Source organism: Magallana gigas, chromosome 1 (genome assembly GCF_963853765.1).
Source record: "Magallana gigas chromosome 1, xbMagGiga1.1, whole genome shotgun sequence".
Taxonomy (NCBI): domain Eukaryota; kingdom Metazoa; phylum Mollusca; class Bivalvia; order Ostreida; family Ostreidae; genus Magallana; species Magallana gigas.
The window spans coordinates 21,510,102-21,532,005 of NC_088853.1; the positions used below are offsets into that span (position 1 = coordinate 21,510,102).

Genomic DNA, 21,904 nt, shown 5'->3' on the forward strand with positions numbered 1-21,904 from the left:
TATTTAAGGATGCCAAAAGCAATTCGATTTGCGCAGATACATTGCGAACATATAAATGATATTCAAATATAAAACATTTGTTTTGATAAATTTAATCATTTCTTTTAATCTTATGAATCGAAAGAAAAGAAAAAAAATAACATTTATTAAAAGAATATAATTGCATATATTGTCTTTGTCAATAAATATGCTTCTTGATAGACATTTTATTATTCTAGTTTCGTGCACGAATGTCTCAGTTATTTGGTCTGCATATCCACTGCGTGAGAAAAGCAGGAGATAATGCACAATCTTGCAGACACATGACTCCTTAAAGCTAAGGGGTCATTGAAAGCAAGGTTAAAAGTTACATAATAGTAGATAAGTATCACCGGCTACTGCACCTCTTGATACAAGAAATGAGGACATTTGCATCGTGTTTCTGCGATTTGCATGTCTGGAAAGTTTTTGAATAATTATGTTTTCTAAAATAAACGATAGCTATAATTGTTTGTAAGGATATCCTCCTGGGATCTTACCCCAAGATCATAGCATTGTTAAATCATATTCGCAGAGTGACATGATATTCATTTACAAATATTTTATTTATATGGTATTATTTTCTTTCCCTTTGGCATTTATCGTTTTCTTAAACAGAAAACGTAAAGAAAAACCCGCTGACATTTGTTTTAAAGAAATGGGGTGATAACGAACGGTGTCAAAAAGCAAAGTTAAAAGGAAAAATACCAATTTTTTAATAAAAAATATCAAATATTTACAGCAGACTACATGTTCATTTACGTGAAAGTCAAGAATTGGAAATATAATGGATTATGACAATTACAAACTGTCAACCATCTCAAAAATCCATAAAACGAAATACAAATTCAAAGCAGAGCAACACGGACCTCTAAAAAGATAGAGGTAGGATCAGGTGCCTAGGAGGAGTGAGCATCCTCTGCAGACAAATCACATTTGCCGTGCGCCCAATGTCATATAGGTAAAATTGTATTTATCGGGAAAAATGTCGTAATTTGGGGAAAATATCATGATCGGGATAAACGGAGAAAATCCGTGGACAATTCGTTATTTAATCAATAGTCCAGAGCAGAGCAATCACGGACCTCTGGAAAACCCCAGAGGCAGGATCAGGTGCCTAGGAGGAGTGAGCATCCTTTAAACATGTTTTAAAAAGTTGTTATCTCAGAATGGGAAATGTTTGCATGATATTACATAACACCAGAACAAGGACATTTAAATGACGTCACTGTTCTATAAAATAATGTTACATAACAATTTGCTGTTTAGTCGAATTCAGATGACGGTGTTTTAGACCACACGAAACTAAGGCAAGGAGTTTTCATGTAAGCAAACTTATGTTACCTTGCTGCTAACTATTATTACTATATCATTAAATACTCGTTACTTATATATTAAGGGGCTTTAAGGCCATCATTAAAAATATCCATGTTTCCCCTAACCTGACTCTTAATTTTGAAGTTGGGTCGGTAGGTAGGTAAATGATTTTTTTTTCTGCCAATTGAAACATACATTATAAATTAAAAATGAAAAAAAAATCAATCAATTCTTTAATTAATTACAAAACCAGTTGTAAAATAAATTGTTATACTTGTACTAATGGAATGTAAAAAAAATTAGTAACGAATTCAGAATTTGATATTGTCTAAAATTTATACATGTTTCATTCAATGATTAGTTGTGCACGAGTAGATTCATTATCATTTGTAAGTTGATGTACATGTTAACCTATATTTAAATATCATATTTTATGTGATGAACATGCTTCAAAGTATCAATTAGTTTTTCAAAATTTGGTTTATAAAATGTCTAAAAGTATATTAAAACAATAATGTTTGAACATTCAATAATATTTGATAAACTTAAGATAATGAAATACATGTAAATGTTTGTGAAGTCATATTTAATGATTCTACAATATCGAGTTTACACAAAAGTTTATACACTAGCAAAGAATATTCTTCTTTGATAAGGAAATAGGTGTACAGACAAAGAAATATTAACACAAATGTGAAAAAATAATACATGGGGAAAAAATAAATGTAAATGATTAAGGTTTTTGTAAATTTACCCAATACAAATAATAGTCATTACCATAACCAACTCTATTTGAAATTTGATGAAATTTAGAAAACTGTTTAAATTTTTAACATCATAAAGAGTCTTTCATATCACAAGTACAAACCTAATTTTTGGGAGACTTATTTCTCCCTTACAGAAAAGTTATGAGGAAGAAGTTTGAGAAATCAGGGAGACAGTCATTATTTGATACAACATAATCTACAGGAATTATAATATACACAGATTCAACCTTAATTAAAATTGGATTAGAATCTCAAAAAGAAGTTATAAAAAATAAAACAACTTCTTAAAGGTTTAAAAACTTAGTCCATTAGTCCAACCCTATTACCCAATTACAACCTCACTTTAATTTTTAAGATAACTGTAGACAGATGGTTTTGTGATTATTTTAGTATTAAGTTGGCAAAGCTATTAACTAATTATAAGTCACCAAATTATTGTTATATGAACACTAACAGTAATAAACATCGGTTGTTATTTTTACATCACAGTAGGCAAGTTGCTTCACCGTTTTATTTTGTAACCCATTAGAAGATAAGACACTTGCAAATTATTAATCACAACAGTGGTTAACTGGGGCTGTGAAACGTCTTTTGAATGAAATGTTTATCATTTTAATGTCTTTGGGGTTAATTTGCACGATCGTGAACTCAGAATACAGGGTGACTTCAACTTCTCTTTCGGAGGAAATTCCGGCGAAGCTATCCAGGTATTTCGCCCATGTTGATGATTGGGTTAAATTAGGTTTCTATAATCAAAGTACTGAAGAACTGACGGGAGTTGATTTTGTCGATGTTTATTTATTTTAAAATCAACGATATGTTATTTTGCATGACAAGTAAATGTAGTTTCTAATTTGAATTACGCACATTTTTATAATATGAATTTTTGGACTTTTTCGACTAGAATGTCGAGAAACCCCCATATGAATCATGTTAAATAATATTTAAATATAAAATTAATTCAATCAAACCATGAATCAGTAATAGATATATTTCTCGAAAATTGTATGGATCCAAGCAATATTGAACTCTAGTCTCGTTCAACCAAACGCTCGGCTGACACCGTAAATCTCCGACAAGGATTTACGGAGACAGCCCAGCGTCGAGTTGAAAGAGACCATATTGAACTCTGGCGTAGGAATACATACGACTACAAAAAATATTTGAATTTTTCGTACCATTTAAAATCTGACTATTTTCAAGGTATTTATAAATATGTTTCCTTGAAAAACAATGCTTTAGCATACATTACATCGAATTTATCAATTATTTTCAAGAACTTAGTCTTGTCAGCAGCAATGATTTGTGCTGAGGTCCAAACACTGTTTCGCTTTCGGTTTGTCTGAGTAACTGCATAGGAGAGTTTATTAAAATCAACTCCCAAAAATATTTCTCTATTCAATATGGTAATAAAAACAATTCAGTCGGCGGGATTTCATTGGGTCGGTCGCGTTAGGGGAAACATAGATATTTTTAATTTTGGCCTAATACATTGTTTTTCGTGTATAATATGGATTGATGTCTACACAAATTAATGAATTTGTTGTTATTAAGCAATATGAGATGCCATACTTGCCATACTAATTTTTATTGCAAGATTAATTTTATTTTGTAAACAATAGTAAAAAAAAGTTTATTTATAGAATCTAATTTAATTAAACTAACATTACCGTCGTCATGCACAAAATGTGTAATATTATAATAAGTATAGAATATTTGACTTCAGTTGATAAATTTAATAATTCCTTTCAATCTTATGTATAAAAAATGTTAAAAGTATATGTATATTATCATCATGAACATTTTTTACAGCAAAATAAAATCATTACAATTACAGCTTAGTTTGCTGTAATTACACCTTCAAAAACTTTGTGGTTGAAATGGCCCTCGACGGGAAGACAGCGCTCGTGACTGGGTTCGCTGGAGCCATTGGATCAACCATCGCCAAGACCCTAGCGAATGCCGGATGTGACGTTATTGGTATAGAGTGAAACAGAAAATTGCTCAAAAGTCCATTGATGAAATCAAAGCTGGGTAAAAAATATAATAAAATGTGATGATTCATTTTGTTTAAGAGTATTTCTTAAAATGGACGACCATAGAATTAAGGAAATAATAGAAACACGATAAAAATCACATTCATTTGACGATGTATCGTCACTTTATATTAGCTTTTTAATTTGATTTACCTTCCATATTTTTTTTTTTAATAAAAAGCCATTTATTTTCTTTTTCACAGAAATAGACAAGATATCAGTTACTTTGAATGTGACCTTTTAAAGAAAGAAGATGTCAAAAAAGTTTCTCTGGAAATAAAGCCTACATGTAAAGTTGACATTATAGTTAACGTAGCTGGTATGTATTTCCATCTATCTATCTATCTATCTATCTATCTATCTATCTATCTATCTATCTATCTATCTATCTATCTATCTATCTATCTATCTATCTATCTATCTATCTATCCATCCATCCATCCATCCATCTATCCATCTATCTATCTATCTATCTATCTATCTATCTATCTTTTGTGTATCTTTTCAAGGCCGATTAACGGTTGACAAAGTAGAAGATATGACAGCCGAGGACTGGGATGAGGATATTGGAATCAATTTGACTGCTCCGTTTCTAGTTATCAAGCAGTTTTTCGGTTCTATGAAAGAGAAAGGTAGAAAAAAATATATTCATAACAAAGTGCCTTAAATAGATTTGCCTTTCTTTAAAGTGATTGCTGATAACCAATTGATTTTTTTGCTGATTATGGTACGACGGAAATGAGAGGCACACGCGACTGAAGTTTCTGACTTTACTATCTCCTTTTAGTTGTCAAACTATGGATCTCTAATAAAACGGATTTTATAAGCCTTATGCTCTAAATTCTCTTTTAGAAAACTTGATTTACATTATACGTCAACATTTAAATGTAGAATTTAAGAAAAAAATAGGTATATCTTTTTAGTCATTTACCACTTGAGTTAAGTAATTTTAAAATATGTCACATGTAGCATGTTACAGGTAAACATACTTAACCATATTTCTGTCTGGTTAAAGCCAGCTTTAATATTTCCATCTACTATTCATTCTTTAGGTTGGGGCAGAATAATAAATATTTCATCCACCTGTGGACTTGTGGCCCGGCCCTCAATGTCAAGCTACGTGGCCTCAAAAACAGGATTGGTTGGCCTCACGAGAGTAAAGATGATTCAATCTCAATATTAATGAAATTAATTTAAACTAATGATTCAAACATTGACAGAAATTTAAAAAACACACCATTTTATTTGTTGTTTTTCCCCTTAGCCTCGTAAAAATAATATTGAATCAGTGGCTTTTTCTTTAAAGTACATAATTTAGTTTATATTGTCCGTGATTAAGGTAAATTTTTATTACGGACAATGTTAAGTAAAATGCTGATATCCTCGATTTAATACCAAGTATAAATAATTGTTTCTGTGTTTATTTTTGAAATTATTATGTCCATTTTTTAATAATCAATGAACAAGTATTAATCTATCCAACTCGTCATAAAAAAGATTTAGAAAGAAAGTAACCAAAAAGGATTAGATATGCCTTTCTTCAGCATTTATCCACAAATGCATTCAATAACTTTTTAACATAATTGATTGTAATTGTATTGCGACTTTTTTATTCATTAGTTCTAATGTTCTATTTAGATATTGGATCTTTCGTTAAACGGTTCATTTAACATTTAAATTTGTTTAATTCAACTTCTCATCGAGAAAATTCTTATATTCAGAGAACCCAAAGAATAATGTTATACGAACGACCTATTCTGTAATCTATGAAATGGAGATAAAAGATAAAAATTATGAATCAATTCTGTTGATATTCTTTACACAACAACTGATTTGTGGAAGATAAGTTTCTCTTTAGCTCTACGCTGAAAGCCAACTTAAACTTATTCAAGAATTTTAACGTCTAAAAACGGGTGACTGAATTGCTTACTTTTGCCACTAAGTCTCTTGTTATTCACTTTTTACCCTCATTTTGCATGTAAGTTATTAACTGAGTATCATTCTATATTTTTTCTTTTATTTTCAGGCTGTGGCTCTGGAGTCAGCAGAATTCGGTGTAACATGTAACGCCATTTGTCCTTCAACCGTTAATACTCCTCGTAAGTATTCATTTCCTGTCAGAGTTATGCATGAATAAAACACCATGTCCATAGGTTAACAAGTTAAATATGCACTGTGAAAATATCGTTATACAACTAAATAAAAAAATTCGTTCTATAGCAGATCTGGTTTTATAAATATGTTTATGAGATATTACATCGCGTGCATTTAAACGAGGAAAAGAATGAGTATTATTTTTTGTAATATATAAACGATTAAAATACATACAATGCCTCGATATCGTACGGAACCAATGTAAGCATTTTAAACGACAACCCCCCAAACATACTTTGATACTATACATTGAAATTATTATAGTAGTGCAGTACTATAGATTAATATTTTTATATGTTATTAAAGATTAAATTTATTTGACAGCTAATAATTACCTTATTATTTATTGGTTGATTGAAAATTCATTAGTTGGGATACACAAAATATGTACGTATTTTTTCACTCTTAGTAAAATGTCCGCATGAAATACAGTAAGGTCGCAAATTGCGGGTCACACCAGGCTTGCCGGAAATTTAAAACAAAAAAATCAAATCATTATATATGAAATCTATTTATTGAACACTTTAACGCGAAAGAAATCCAACAGTCTTTTTGTCTTGTTATAGAATTGTCTTAAACCATGGTGCGCATTCAAGGTGAGAGGATCGTACATACATGTATTGGCCGTGGATTGCGACAATGATAATTAAGATAATTTATACGAGAACCATATTTGCAGAGATATTTTATCCTTGTATTTATTTGACACAATTTTATTGAACAAGGGCTTTATAAATGCCATGCTTTATCGTCATAAGTGTATAGTATAGGACATATTTTGTTTTTGTTTTATCTTTCACGGTACTCTGTTGAAGACTCTTAAGTGTATAAACACGATGTTGGTACTACTGACACAGAACTTAAAACGACAAATAGATATAATAAAGTACATATATTCAATTGCACGCATCCTTTTTTGAAACACATTTATTCTCAATTATTTTTAAAAATCAATTTCGCGCGTAATTTATTGCAAGCGCTGTAATTTAAAAAATGAGGATAACGAAGGTATTTGGTTAACAGAAATGCTCCAGGAAAACCTTTGAGTCCTTTTAAATTTAGCCTTTATTTTAAACGGAAAATAATGTTAAGTAGAATTTTTATGACTTAAAGGTCTTAACTTAAAGCTAATTTTATATAAGCTTAGTTTACAAAGCAGACTTAAAATACAAAAACAACGATTAATTGCCGTGGACACTAGAGAATTCGCGTAAAAAATAGATATATATATATTTAAATCGTTTTTACTTCTCAGTTTATGTGTTATATTTAATTATGAGAAAAAAGACTTCAAAATTTTAAAGAAATATATTTACAATACAGGGAAAAACAATTTTATCATGACTATGAAGCAAATATATCCATTTTTGTAAATGTCGAAAACTAAAGGTCGTAACGTTCAAGGCTTTGTTTCCACAATCGTGAAGGGCAAGTTGTATATAGACAGTTCGTGCGTTGATGGAGACATTTATCTGGGAAAGAGTATAATTCGAGGAAAACATTGTTTTCCGGGGTAGAGGTTCTCTTTTTGAAGTTTTACCCTGTTTAATCAGATTCTTGCACTTTGATTCGTCTGTATTAAAAAATACATTAAGTATATGTGTATGTGCATAAGTATAATGATTGTTCCGAAAGTGACCCTTTATTGTCGTGTGCATAGCATGAGTTTGATCGAGCATGTGATCGACATGCAAAGACACGCTTAATTGTTGACGAATTGATTTATATGTATTTAATTTGTAATAATATAATTTGCACATTAACTTTAAGATGTTTAAAAATGCACGTAGTAAAAAATAAATGTATATAGTATATAGTATAAATACAACTGAAATAATCACTTTCATTTTATTACTAATGAACGGTCTTAAACGCTACGAGCAATAAAAATGAGGAAATGAAAGAATTACTTCATTTCCCACGCATAATTTAATTGGGATCACCTGTGCCGTTTAGGAAAAAAATGAACAAGCTATTGAACAAATCCAAATCCTATCAAATAAACACTTTATTAACTCAAATTCAAGATCTACATGGTCACAAAAATTACGAGCTAAAAGGACCTCCTATATTTCGATTGAATAGGTTAAATACCCACGACACACTTCACATAAAAAATCATGTTTTTTTCTAGACGCTGCGCTGTGGGGAAAAGGATAACGTCATACAGCAAAAGTTGGCGTAAAGTTACTGAAACGTCACAATGATCATAAGAGGCGCAGAGTTAATAAGTAAACATATTGTGGCGATACTAGCATACATCTTCACCATATGAATTGTTTTACAAAATCTTAGAGGAGGTGTATTGGTTTTATTTTAGTTGTAACGAAGATGATAAAAGATTTTCAGAAGACTTCTACCAAAAGCTTTGACGAAATAAAAGTAAGAATTGCCTTATTTATGTCCGACAGATATGATCAAATGAATCCTCTTCATGAATATTGTTTGGGTTTTTTCTTAGTAAGTTGGAGATCGTTTCCAGCAGAGACTATTAAAATGATGAATTGATGAAATAATATTTTTGACTTATATTATATTTAAATTATTCTTAATGTGTGTTACGTAGGTAATTTATGTTACAATAAAATTAAATTTCTTTAAGGAGGAATATATACAATGTCTGCCTACAAAACGGTTCACAGAGGCTAGCCAGGTAGTAATATACGATGTATATATATATATATATATATATATATATATATATATATATATATATATATATATATATATATATATATATATATATATATATATATATATATATATATATATATATAAGAGCGGGGTGGTAGTGGCCATTTTTAAACTGTGTTTATTACCAAAAGAAATATATCTTAATAATATATATTGTGTGATTTTATATTTGCTTTATCCAACGAGTTGAAATGGTGTATATATTTGCGAGGCTTGCCGAGCGAATATAACCATTTCAACGAGTTGAATAAAGCAAATATAAAATCACCCGATTATAGATGTTCTATTTATCTCATACAATTTGATTTATATTATGAAGCTTTTGAGACAGTCCCTTATATGACCCGAATTAATTTTTCAAAGATCAAATACGATGATGCAACGTTGTGTTATGCGGTTATTGTGACCTTGCGCAATACAATTTAGTACGTCATTTCTGATTTAAATCTAACTGTTTTGATATAAAGGTTCACTGAAATAAACCTCGAAATAATTTTTAAGCTCTAAATAATTTTTCTTAGAGCCTATTTACTTGATTAAATAGAAATACTGATCAGAAGAATTGAATAATCAAGTTTTTTGACATACACAAAGTTGGGAATGCTCGTTAGTTTGAATTGACTCGAACGAGGAACAGTTATTGATGTTTTATAAAACAAAACTAGGCCTAGCCTAATGATTCGAAATTGAAAATAGTGAATAAGGATGCTTACTGGTGGTGGAATAAAAGTCTAATAAACATTATTTCGGTACATGTAAGTTCTTGTAGATGAACACGACCTTCATCGCGATCGCGTCGTCAGGATGAACTCCTTGATAGTTAACGTAAATTGCAGTTTTATAAACTACACAAAGCAAATTGAATATTAGAAAGGGGCTAAACTTATATATAAAATCTTGACAAACAAGAAAAAAGGGTCTTTTGGTTACGGTTATGTATTGCTTTGCAAAGAAGTGGTAAGGGGGGGGGGGTGCTAAGCCCCCCTTCCCTCCCCGGTTCCGACGCCTGTGCTACGCAGTTATGTGTTTTCCTTCATATTTAAATCTAAATTTTTGACAAAATCCATTTAATATTAATTTTTGTAGTAGATATAGTTATTTTGAAAGTACTAGCAAATCTTCGAAAATAGGCCACTGAAGCATTGAATCGAGGGGCTGTGTCAAAAATAGTTCGGACCGGAAGTATTTGATAAAGCATCACCCGTTTGATATAGCAAAGGTGTATCACACGGGTAATATACACCACACGTATGAGATAAAGTGAATTACCACATTCAAAAGCTTAAAGCAAATATCATTTTGTATGATTGCAAATGATACCCAAACGTGAAAGAATTTGTGTTTTATTTGTAAATGTTTTGAATATCACTTCAATCAAATTCCTTCTACGTACAATTCGTGCAGATAATATCTATCTATATTTATTCAAGGACAACACTTTTATTTGACTTAATATATAATAATATATATATCACCAAGTACTAGTGCAATTTAAAAAGTTAAGACAACTTGTTGCAGACCATACATGTTTAGCAAACCAAATCGATTTTTTATGCATTGTAGATAGCTGATTTGGTTGTATTCCTTTGCTCCCCTGCTGGAAACAATATAACAGGCACAGCGATACCTGTGGATGGGGGCTACACAACATCATAAAATCTAAAAAAAAAAAATGTTTGTCAAAGATACTTCCATTATAATCCAAACACATCTTTATTGTTATGATTTACGAATGTGTCAAATAAAAACTGTCTGTTCTCTTAATTTTCCAAGGAAACATCTCGGCTTTCACTTCCAACAAAGCAGTTTACTAGGGCCAGTTAGGTGGTTAAATAATAATTATAAAAGAAAGTTTTAATGATGCTACCATTTAAAGTATAATTGAAATATGTTTACTTTTAATAACATGATTAATTAATAAAAGCGGTAAAGGAAGAAGGAAATTCATTGTACTCATGTACATAATATATATACTTGAATATGCAGAGGAAAACGCGTTCGTTCTAGAAAAAAAATATTCCTCACATATACACGTATCATTTATATTTTATGTTCATTATCAAATGTTGCGTTAAAAATATACTTTTAGTATTCAATGAAAACCTTGTATAAAATCTTAGTCATGTTTTTATATTAAGTGATAAACCGTTAATAAAATAAAACTGTACTGTTTTGTCAACTGAATGCAACATACTTAAAGTCATGCAAGGTGACTGAATCAGAAACCGTTGCTATACCGTTTCAATTTACTTATCTATAAGTCTATTTTCATTTTTTATGGCAGGATCATTCTGGGCTAAGTGCTATTGACTTAATCTTTCCCAGTCTAATTTTTTCTTCAATTTACGCCTTTAATACACTGCTGGCTCTAAAAAGTACTGAAAGTGCCATTTTTTACTGATAATTTCTGACATTTACTGATATTGTACTGTTAGTGCTGATAATTGCTGATATTTACTGATAATTTTACTGCTGTTACTGATAATTGCTGTTGGTTCTGATATTTACTGATATTTACTGATGCTTTTGCTGTGAGCTCTGATAATTACTGATATTTACTGAGATTTACTGTTAGTACTGAAAATTACTAATAATTACTGAGAATATTTTAAGGCCCAAAACATTGTCTTTTAATTATTAAATAACACATATTTCAGATTTAACACAATTTATTAAATTATATATTCTTAAGTTTTATTTATTTGATATTTAGCTTCTTTTGAACTTCGGAAACTCACAGATCACATTTTAGACAATATTAGAAAGCCGGTCAAAAATTGGTACTTAAACTTAAGGCAGACTCCACAAAACCTTTAATTTCTAAATGCGGTGGACATTTTTTTTTCAACAATGAAAAACCCCATAATTCTTAACATGATTATTTTTCTTTTCAAAATAGAGAGATACCCGGTCAGGACTTTATAATGTCTTTGATGTTTTACTTCACAGAAAGATTAGCGAGGCAGTATCTATGTATAGTAAACATACTTTCAGCAGATCAAGAGGTTTGAATGTCGCAATTCAACCTTGTAAATTGTCAGTCTGGCACCTTGTGTATGACATTACGTAATATCCGTATACAGGAATCCGTGATCTTGAGAATATTTATTCAAAGAGAAAAGTATTATTTTTATTGACAACAATATGAATAACGTATTAGAATGATTTTCATATTCATCATCTTATTTGTTCCGCATTCAATTGATTAAAAAAAGTTGGATAAATAATCTCAATCTCTCTCTCTCTCTCTCTCTCTCTCTCTCTCTCTCTCTCTCTCTCTCTCTCTCTCTCTCTCTCTCTCTCTCTCTCTCTCTCTCTTCTCTCTCTCTCCTACCATTTGCTGAAATCAAAATAGGTAACAATCGGCGAAGATAATTTTTATTGTCCGACCTTTCACTCTTTCTCTTTTAATACATTATGTAATACATGTATATCTTCTGTTGCACGGCTAAGTAATGTTGTCATGATCTAGTTCTATTATTGTAAATCTGCCCACCTGCTCTCTCTCTCTCGCTCTCTCTCTCTCTCTCTCTCTCTCTCTCTCTCTCTCTCTCTCTTGCTCGCATATATTATATAGTCCTAAAATTTGAGTTTCCGAGTCAAAATGGCATAACGGCATTAGCACGATCAAGTTCTATTTCAGCATCACAACCGCCATTTCAAACACAGATTTCGAGTGTAAACTTTTCTAAGTCTACAAAGAACACCAGCTTAATATTGTGAAAAAGTGTTTCGGCTTATCATCCTTTAATTCTCTTTCTCTCTCTCTCTCTCTCTCTCTCTCTCTCTCTCTCTCTCTCAGATAATCTATTAATAACGTATTTTGAGGCGTCAATGCAGAAAGGCATAAGCATGATTATGTCCCATTACAGTATCATAACCACCGATTGCAACAGCGATTTGATTGAAAACCTCTCTCTCTCTCTCTCTCTCTCTCTCTCTCTCTCTCTCTCTCTCTCTCTCTCTCTCTCTCTCTTTCTCTCATTAATACTTTATTCATGCACTTGTATGCGGTTATATGACCAGCGGCTATATAATTTTGAAAATAAGACACACAATTTGACTGATTTTCCGTAATCTATGAACGCTTAGATATTTAATCTCCACGCCTAAAAGCAAGCAGAAATAAAATATTTTGTATGTCTGGGATGAAGAAAAACCTCAGAACTAACAGAGAGCACTCAGACTATTATAATACACACGACAGGGTGACCATGGCAAGGTGTGAAAATTGACCACCTGTGTATTTGTCTGGCAGTCGCTGAAAAGATTCTTTTGTATGTCTGGGATCAAGAAAACCCTCAGAACTAACAGACAGCGCTCAGATTATATACACGACAGAGTGACCGTGGCAAGGTGTGAAAATTGACCACCTGTGTATATGTCTTGCAGCCTCAGAATAAACAAATTTAAATGGCCGTGAAATACAATGTGAAACAAAACTGTTTGATTTTATTTTGAAAACAAAATTAGTGATTATGGCCGGGATAAAAACATCTTAAGTTTATAATTATAAATATTTAACACGGTTCAATTAAAGAGTTGATCGCTCAAAATTTAGAATCATTAAATAGATGTTTATCAGTTACATAAAGTGGTTAAAATCTTTATATTTTTTTTTTTACTATGGATTGTTCTATATATACAATGTAACACTGTAGTATCGAGTGGATTGGCGCACGGGGATGGGATATATAGCAATTCTGCAATTTCTACATTCATTTATTTATGTGCTGAATTGTGTTAATCAGCTAAAATAAAACTTCGAACAAGAACAAACAGAAAAAATATGCATTGAAATAAATAAGCAGATTATAAGAAGAATAATCAAATCTAATTTTTGTGGTTGTAAAAAAGAAGTTACTGTTGATAAAACTTTAGTTAGATCTTACATATTTCTTTTTAAAAAATGCCCGGTATTTGTTTACCGATAATTTTAAATAAATATAATTTGCATGTTACAGTAATTAAAATTAATCTCTTAAAAATCCCCTGGCTGTAATTCTCAGTAATTATCAGCAATTTTCAGTACCAACAGTAAATCTCAGTAAATATCAGTAATTATCAGAGCTCACAGCAAAAGCATCAGTAAATATCAGTAAATATCAGAACCAACAGCAATTATCAGTAACAGCAGTAAAATTATCAGTAAATATCAGCAATTATCAGCACTAACAGTACAATATCAGTAAATATCAGAAACTATCAGTAAAAAATGGCACTTTCAGTACTTTTTAGAGCCAGTAGTGATATCTGTAAACGGTACATTCATGTAAAATATGTTATTCAATACTAAACCAAACAAAGTAAAACACAACAAAAGAAATAAAATAAAAAAAGTGTTTGTTTCCCAGTAGGTCTGATTAAAACCATAAAATAAAAAAAATCATTATTATACCAGGTAGAAAATTAAAATTCCTACTATACTTAATGAAGGAAAATTTATGATTAATATTTAGAAACTGCGGAAGCAACAGTAAGTAAAATTGTCAGAACATAATAGTTAAAAAAGTTATGTATAAAACATTATCAATTAAAAACACATTTTTGATTCATTTTTAAGGATATTCAATTGGCAGAGAGAGAGAAAGAGCGCGAGAGAGAGACACGCAGAGAGAGAGAGAGAGAGAGAGAGAGAGAGAGAGAGAGAGAGAGAGAGAAAATGTGTGTGTGTGTGTTAATAATATATTTTCAATAAAAGTTGAACTATAACTGATTTTTACAATCATTTCAAGAGCTCTTCATACAATATTGTGATTTCCTGATTATTTTTGTCGGATTGTATTACAGTCAAGCGTCAGTAATTAGCAAGTGCTTCCTTGTTTTACTATAAACGATAAAAGGTTTCGTATTTAATGACCGAGAACTTTATATCACTAAAAATAACCGCCAAATGTAGGCGTGTTAATTTGTTACGAGGAAAAAAAATGAATTTACAGCGTTCATCAACATATTTGAAAAAATGAAACCGACATCGTTTTTTATATTTCTATTACTTGTTCTACTAGAAAGATCAAAAGGTCAGTTTAATATTTATTGATATTTTTTAAAAAGTTAAATACTTCTTAATCATAAATGTATTAAAACAAGTTGCAACTGCATTTAATCAAACTAATATGCATATACTTATACGGTAGTTTTTTTATATTCTTAAAACTTCTCTCAATTTGTTGAAAATATTGAGTTATCAAAGAAAATAAAATTGCTCTGTTAAAAGGTTAACTACTTTGAAACTATTTTTCTTTATAAATCAAGTTTCGACTGAATCAAAGAAGTCTAAGCTATATACTGTAGTTTTGAATATTATTTAAACATCGTTTTGATTTGTTTTACTTCTTGGGTTAACAAAACAATAGAATTCATAGGCTAGTGTTGGTCTTTATCATTAACAACAATATCATCAATTTCATTTTGGCAATGAGAGTAATCCCTTTGCTACATATTGTTTTTGTTGATACCCTCTGCGATAGATCAACATTTTAAAAGAATGACTGTTTCAGTCTTATAAAATTAAATATCTAAATAGCTTCTTGTCATTTGATAAAACATGTATGTAATATATAGTTAGTAAGACTATTTTAATGAACGGTGTGAACTAAACCTGTTCCAATTGATCGTGTTTATCATAACTTCTCTTTAGGTAAATTTTTACATTACAGTCTTTTGTTCTTCAGTTTATAATCATAATTTCAGTTATTTTTGTTCCAGTGTTTAATTGAAAAACAAACTTATTTTTTAATGATTTCTTTAAAAAATTGTATATATTTTTTGCAAAGGTGACATTAATCTTTATTAGATTTAAAAGACCTAAATTCAAAATAGTAAAATTTTGTAAATGTTTTTAATTACCAAATACAATTTTATATATACATTTGTAAACGTATCAAATAATGGAAAAAAAATATGTTTTTTTAATATCGTTTCCAACATAATGGAAAAACACCACTAAAAACCAACAACAAAATACAAATTAAATTCAATTTAAAACTTTTACAGGAGAATCATTTGAGATAAAATCCCATTTTATGAATGGAGATATGATGTTCACATGGTCACATGAATCCAAATACCATGACGTAAGCGTGACGTGTGACGGACGTCACTTAGGATTCACGAGAGTTTATGATAATAAAATTGTCCTTAAGGATATCCTTAACTACAATATTGTCGAGGTTCTTGTTCGTGCCACGATTCGCTCTACATACGTCGAAAGTAGAATGACATTTCATCGTAAGTGCGCTATGTTTTCATGTCATTGTTCTTCGTTATTGAAAATACCTCTATCAGCTTAACCTGAAAAATGACATTGTAAAATTATCATTTATATCAGAAATAAGTATACCAAAGACACCATTTTGATTTTTTTAAAATTCAGAATCAGTGTTAGAAGTGACAGGAGGAAGCAACGTGACGCTGTACATACCAATTCCAACCAAAGCTAAAACGTTGTGTCAGCTGACAGATTCTGGTGCTATCATACCTCGTTACGCTGTGTCTGCAGAAGATTTAGCAACCTCATCCGGGTTGTTTACATTTGTCTTATCAAATGTTTCAGCGACTGATGCGGGCTACTATGCATTAGGATACGATGTTCAATCTTTTAGAACAAACCATGGAGTCGTGCTTGTAGTCAATGGTAATAATGATAAACTTTTTACTATGTTTTTACTGTATCCTATTACATATATAAAAGATTAAGCACAGGTGCCTATATTATTTTATATGAAAATATTTGTGTTTAATAAAAGTATACCTACTCCGATATGTGTTGGCAAAGTAAAAAAAAAATGTCAACAATTTCAACTTTCATTTTTTTAGTCATGCAAGCACATTAAAAGGGGGGGGGGGGGGTCAACAAAAGTTGGGGAAAAGAGTGAAAGGCTCAAATTGCATGGAGACAAAAAATAACTGGCGGGTTTTAAGATTAAATTCCAGATATATGTTTGGAAAAAAGTAACCATCATTATTCTCAGTCCTTATTTATGTCTATATTTCTGTCTGTAAATCATTAAGTAAAACTAAACATATTTTTATACACGAATTGCTGTGAAATCCAGCGCATCCGGGAAATGAAAGGTGCCCTGAAGTGCAATACCTAAAATGTTCTTCTATGATAATTTGTCGGGAATATACATATTTTTCAAACCAATCTTTTAACTAGAACCAGGACGTACATTGACAGCTAATATTAATGAAACTATTATAACATTTAACATATTTTTGAACAATTAGTGAACACTTTGTTTTTTGCTTTGAAATTATTCTACAATACTTGGATTGAATTTATGATTATTTTGGCCTGTGTATACAATACTCATTTTTTTTTAAATCTTATTTTCGTTTCAACATTTACATTGATTGCAGTTTAATTTTCAGCTTTGCCAGAAAATCCAAAAATCACAGGAATACGAGATGTACCTATTGGTCAATCAACAATACTCAAATGTCACAGCATGTCGCGGTCAAGGCCACTTTACTTTAAACATTTTCCCGCCATCGTTTATACGTGGATGGTGAACAATACAGTCGTCCAGTCTAATAGCCAGACACTGACCATGAACGTAACTTCCTATACGTATGTCCAATGCCAGGCTAGAGAACAGTTGACATCAAAAAGTGACTTTGCTTACATTCAACCTCTGTGTAAGTAAATAATTTATGTACCAACACCAGGACAAAAAGTCATTAATCAAATGCCAAAAACGTATATTCTTGAAACTCACTTTTACTCCATAAATCATTTGTTTTTTTAAACATTGGTTTATTTCATTTAAAATCTTGTACATTATTAATGTATACAGATGGTCCGGAAGCTGTGACGATGACTCCCGATTTCAACACAAGTGTAAAGTTGCATAATGGTGCAAGCTTTGGACCTGTATCCTGCATGGCAGACTGCAATCCGCCTTGTACATTCCAATGGAGAAAAGTGGATTTGGACGGGACAATCGACGAAGTTATAACAACAGCAAATTTACCAAGACAGACTGTTAATAGCACGGAACCTCTGAAATACCAGTGTGTGGCAATTGGTGATTACAAAAACAATCGTGGTTCAAATACAGTCTCAACGGAAATTAACATAGATGTGCAATGTAAGAGTGTTATAATTCAATTTCGGTTGTAACGTGCTTTCTGATTGGCTAACAAATATCTTATATCGTATAAAGCATGTTGCCTACGTCATGTTAGATTAACGTCAAAAACATATCAATCCGCCTGACGTTACGGTTGTATCTTAGATAATTTGACCTCATTTTAAAAGTCAAATATTGGAGTGAATTGGTAAAATATTGTTACTGTGTTAAATAAGACAAATACGATAATTTAACAAAAATAATAGCCATAAGAAACGTTTTCTTTTTTCATGTATACATTGTATTGTTATTTGACACAAACCAGATTCCTTACATCCATCGTTTAATTAAAAACTTTGTGACCTGGAAAACTTCCATCAAACCAAAACTTTGTGATAAATATTTTAAACAAAATAATTAAATATATCTCAATTTTATCTGAATCAATGAAGCATTTGATTTTACTTAAAGATCTTGCTGAACCAACCATTCTCGGAATTATAAACGGGAACATAATCACAGAAAATATCATACAAGCCAAGGAAGGAGCGTCTGCTGTAATTCAATGTTCGTGTGCAGGCAATCCAAAGCCAAAGGTTTATATAACCGGTAATGATGAAAAAGGAGACATTTCATGGTTACCAGTGAAAAAAGCTGAATCTGTGTATAGTTATCATAAACTGAAGTGTGAACACACGAAAGAGTATACTTGTGATGCTTATAATGACAAACTCAATCATACCTCAAGTTCAATTCATCTGTTCGTAGAATGTAAGTAATAATTCATCTTCTTGGCAGTTTGGCATACAAAATCGTTATCCCCGTTTTATGCATAGCAAAGTCGTAAAATTCTAAGCAAGATGCATGTAAACATAAGCAATGGCTTTGTTTTGATTATATGTTAAACACTGAATAGATGATCAATATTAGTATCAAAATACACTAGATATTGCTTATAATTAATGTTTATAACGAATCAGAAAGAAAGGGAAAAAAGAGAGAACAAAAGAAAGAAAGGAATTGCTTTAAATATATCCTGTACTTCTAAAACAAACGTTTTCAAACAATGTGTGCTCGGTATCTTTCATATAACTTGACAATTTGTAATTGCATTTTGACCGTAACTTAAACAGTTTTATTTTTTGAGGAATTATTTTTTCAAGGCTCTCCAAGGTTAGACGTGAATAAATCGTTTCCTCTGCATTATCAAGAAAACATCGACGGGTATGTTGTTTTAAAAGCTCCGCTGATCTCGTACCCAAAGCCAAAAGACGCCACTTGGTTTGGACCCAGGGGGGAACAATTTAAACTTGGCACTGCCTCAACAATTAGCCAAGGGGATAAACCATACCAGTTTTGGATTCACACTGAGATTCATATCATTAATGAATCCTCTTTTGGATATTATAAACTCTTTGTCGAAGGGGAAGAAATTCAAACTATTATAATAGAAAACAAAGGTAAACTTAAGATATATATATCTATATATATTTATACTATTCTCTTTATATTGCATTTCCCAAATTCTCCATGAGTCTACTCTACTATGTTTTTTGCAAATATAAAACTTAAAACAGATTGTGTTGAAAAATAGCATGTATTAAAAAATGCCAAAAGTATAGAAATTATACAATGGTAACACTTGGTAGAAAAAAATTATACAGCATCTGCTTCCAATAAAAAATAAAAAGTAAAAAATAACAAATCACCCTTGTCTTCTTTGGCATATCACAAAATAATGGATATGAAAGCATATGATGGAAAACGATTCTTGTATTTTCTGGGTTTCAAGCTTATACTTGTTAGGATATCCATAACTTTTATAATTGAATAAAAAATGCCTCTTAACACATATTTTACAATTACTTTTCAATGATTACATAATAACAATAAATATAGGATATAAACAAATAGAAATAAACGGTCAAGTACATTTTATTTTGATATTGAACATAATTTTAAGTGCCCAATTTAGATGTCGACATATACAATTATGAAAACAGGAAATAAACTTGTTTAATTTTAAAAACAACGAGACGTCCACTTAAAAATGCTATATTTTTGACTGAATTTAATAAATTGATATGTCATAAACATTCCAGACCGTTTTTTTATCAGACGCATTGCTTTATATTATTTTGATGTTTTATAAAGGACTTAATGCTATATTATGATAATGTTTTCTATTCTAGAGTCTACAAGTTCCGGTTTAATGGCGTACTTATCGACTTTGCCGTTGTTGACACTTGTTACCTTTGCTCTTGGAGGAACCATATTATTGTTCTGCTTCATATCTACTCTCTGCTACATCGGTAAAAAAAAATATTGCAATCTTAGACTTCATTGAACATCGAAGCAAAAATAAAAAAAAATGTTTATAGGATGCATTTAAAATAATATTGTGCTTTAAGAATTACCTATAATGAAAGTTACATGCTATATTGAATATTACTGCAATGTTTTCCATATCATAGCTTTGAAAATAATTAAGTAAAAAATAATGGTTACATATTCATACAGCCATTCATTTATCTATCTATCTATCTATCTATCTATCTATCTATCTATCTATCTATCTATCTATCTATCTATCTAAAATTGAACTTTCAATGATCAAAATTGTCAAAATAAAGGAAGGAAATACAAAAGGAGACAAGGACATCACAATCGGAAGACGTCTATTATTTCATCGGAACTGGAGACAGGACCAATGCAAAACGGGACACAATCCTTTCAGAGATATTCACCGATCCCCGGTCGTGGAGTTATTGAGGGCGACTACGAACCCATTGACACTCTTGACGATAGATCATATCTTTCCGGTAACATATACATGTTTTTTTTTTTAATTTGGTGATTATTATATTGTTAATATTGTGATAAAAACGAGCAAAAAAGTGCTTATAGTTTAGGAAGCTGTCAAAATTACTCAAAATATTTGTGCTGATTTGTTTAAAATATTAAGACTGTTTTTTTTCTACTTTCTCGATAGTGTTTCATAAAGGAGATGAAATAAAGCACTCGCAAGACGAATCCTCTTTTAGTGAGAATACATCAGAAGCAGAGACATGCACATACGAGCTTGAGGGTCGCATCTATTACTGCGTTACAGAGACATCCAGCAGTTGTAAAGAAAAAGGTGAATATGAAAAACTTCCAACCACCTAGACGAACATTAGATGAATTTTCTACGTACGATTTTCGATTAAAATAAAAGATGGAAGTAGGTAGGTACTTTGTGCGAAAACAAAAGAAGAACACGAATATTTGTTTGTTTGTTTTTTGTTTTGTTTTGTTTCTGTTTTTTTGTTTTTGTTTACCTCTATGCCATACAATTGTGAAATGTATTCGCCGAGTTTTTATTACATACAAAAAACTGGTCACGGTGTTTTGTTTGGACGGTGTACATTTAACGTCCCACATTTTAGCCATTGAATGATAATTAAAATTTTCACACATTTTTCTATTGAATGTTAATTTGTACTTATACATATTGTTTGTCCTATATCCGTTCATGCAGATGTTTTTAATACCGCACGTTAATGCAATGGGATGTGTGTTTTTTTCACAACCAGATATGTTATCGGACCGACGGCATACAGAAATAAATATTCAGTGTGTATATATATTCTCGTCGAAATATTAATGTTTAGATATATATGTGAGACACCGTTAAACAGTCACAATGTACGGTTTTAGTCAGGTATATCAATAATGAATCTAACAGGTACAATTAACTGGACCTTTGTAAATAAAAACGTAACGCAACAAATATTGAGGGGTATTTTTCCCCAGTCACGTTTAAAGGCATCTGAGTTGGATAACTGGCACAAGCAGATTC

General features: G+C 30.8%; 2 protein-coding genes and 1 long non-coding RNA gene across 4 annotated transcripts in view; all 3 read left to right on the forward strand.

The window, feature by feature from the left end:
- Positions 1 to 21,904, forward strand: part of LOC136276478 (uncharacterized) — a 175,203-nt gene that overhangs the window by 116,437 nt on the left and 36,862 nt on the right. The window lies entirely within an intron of this gene.
- On the forward strand, positions 788 to 10,750 carry LOC117687838 (D-beta-hydroxybutyrate dehydrogenase-like). Of its 2 annotated transcripts, XM_066088511.1 has the most exons (9): positions 792 to 1,343; positions 3,940 to 4,136; positions 4,342 to 4,457; positions 4,648 to 4,770; positions 5,191 to 5,294; positions 6,165 to 6,237; positions 8,613 to 8,674; positions 8,895 to 8,945; positions 10,550 to 10,750. In XM_066088511.1, exons 4-9 carry the CDS (start codon positions 4,677 to 4,679, stop codon positions 10,640 to 10,642), a joined length of 477 nt encoding a protein of 158 aa, XP_065944583.1. In that variant the 5' UTR covers positions 792 to 1,343; positions 3,940 to 4,136; positions 4,342 to 4,457; positions 4,648 to 4,676; the 3' UTR covers positions 10,643 to 10,750. The 2 variants fall into 2 exon arrangements, with proteins under 2 accessions (XP_065944585.1, XP_065944583.1); XM_066088513.1 differs by lacking the exon at positions 8,895 to 8,945 and having other exon boundaries at positions 788 to 1,343.
- On the forward strand, positions 14,638 to 21,729 carry LOC117687814 (uncharacterized). The gene is made up of 10 exons (XM_034465019.2): positions 14,638 to 15,006; positions 15,983 to 16,216; positions 16,362 to 16,622; positions 17,363 to 17,629; positions 17,788 to 18,081; positions 18,535 to 18,834; positions 19,227 to 19,523; positions 20,256 to 20,375; positions 20,697 to 20,885; positions 21,056 to 21,729. The coding sequence occupies exons 1-10, from the start codon at positions 14,949 to 14,951 to the stop codon at positions 21,229 to 21,231; spliced, it is 2,196 nt and encodes a 731-aa protein (XP_034320910.1). The 5' UTR covers positions 14,638 to 14,948; the 3' UTR covers positions 21,232 to 21,729.

Coding starts and splice junctions, on each gene's coding strand:
- LOC117687838 (XM_066088511.1), top strand. CDS start 4,677: ATGACAGCCGAGGACTGGGATGAGGATATTGGAATCAATTTGACTGCT. Junction 4,771..5,190: donor CGGTTCTATGAAAGAGAAAG/GTAGAAAAAAAT, acceptor TTCATTCTTTAG/GTTGGGGCAGAATAATAAAT. Junction 6,238..8,612: donor TTCAACCGTTAATACTCCTC/GTAAGTATTCAT, acceptor GTTTTATTTTAG/TTGTAACGAAGATGATAAAA.
- LOC117687814 (XM_034465019.2), top strand. CDS start 14,949: ATGAAACCGACATCGTTTTTTATATTTCTATTACTTGTTCTACTAGAA. Junction 16,217..16,361: donor AAGTAGAATGACATTTCATC/GTAAGTGCGCTA, acceptor TTTAAAATTCAG/AATCAGTGTTAGAAGTGACA. Junction 18,835..19,226: donor AATTCATCTGTTCGTAGAAT/GTAAGTAATAAT, acceptor TATTTTTTCAAG/GCTCTCCAAGGTTAGACGTG.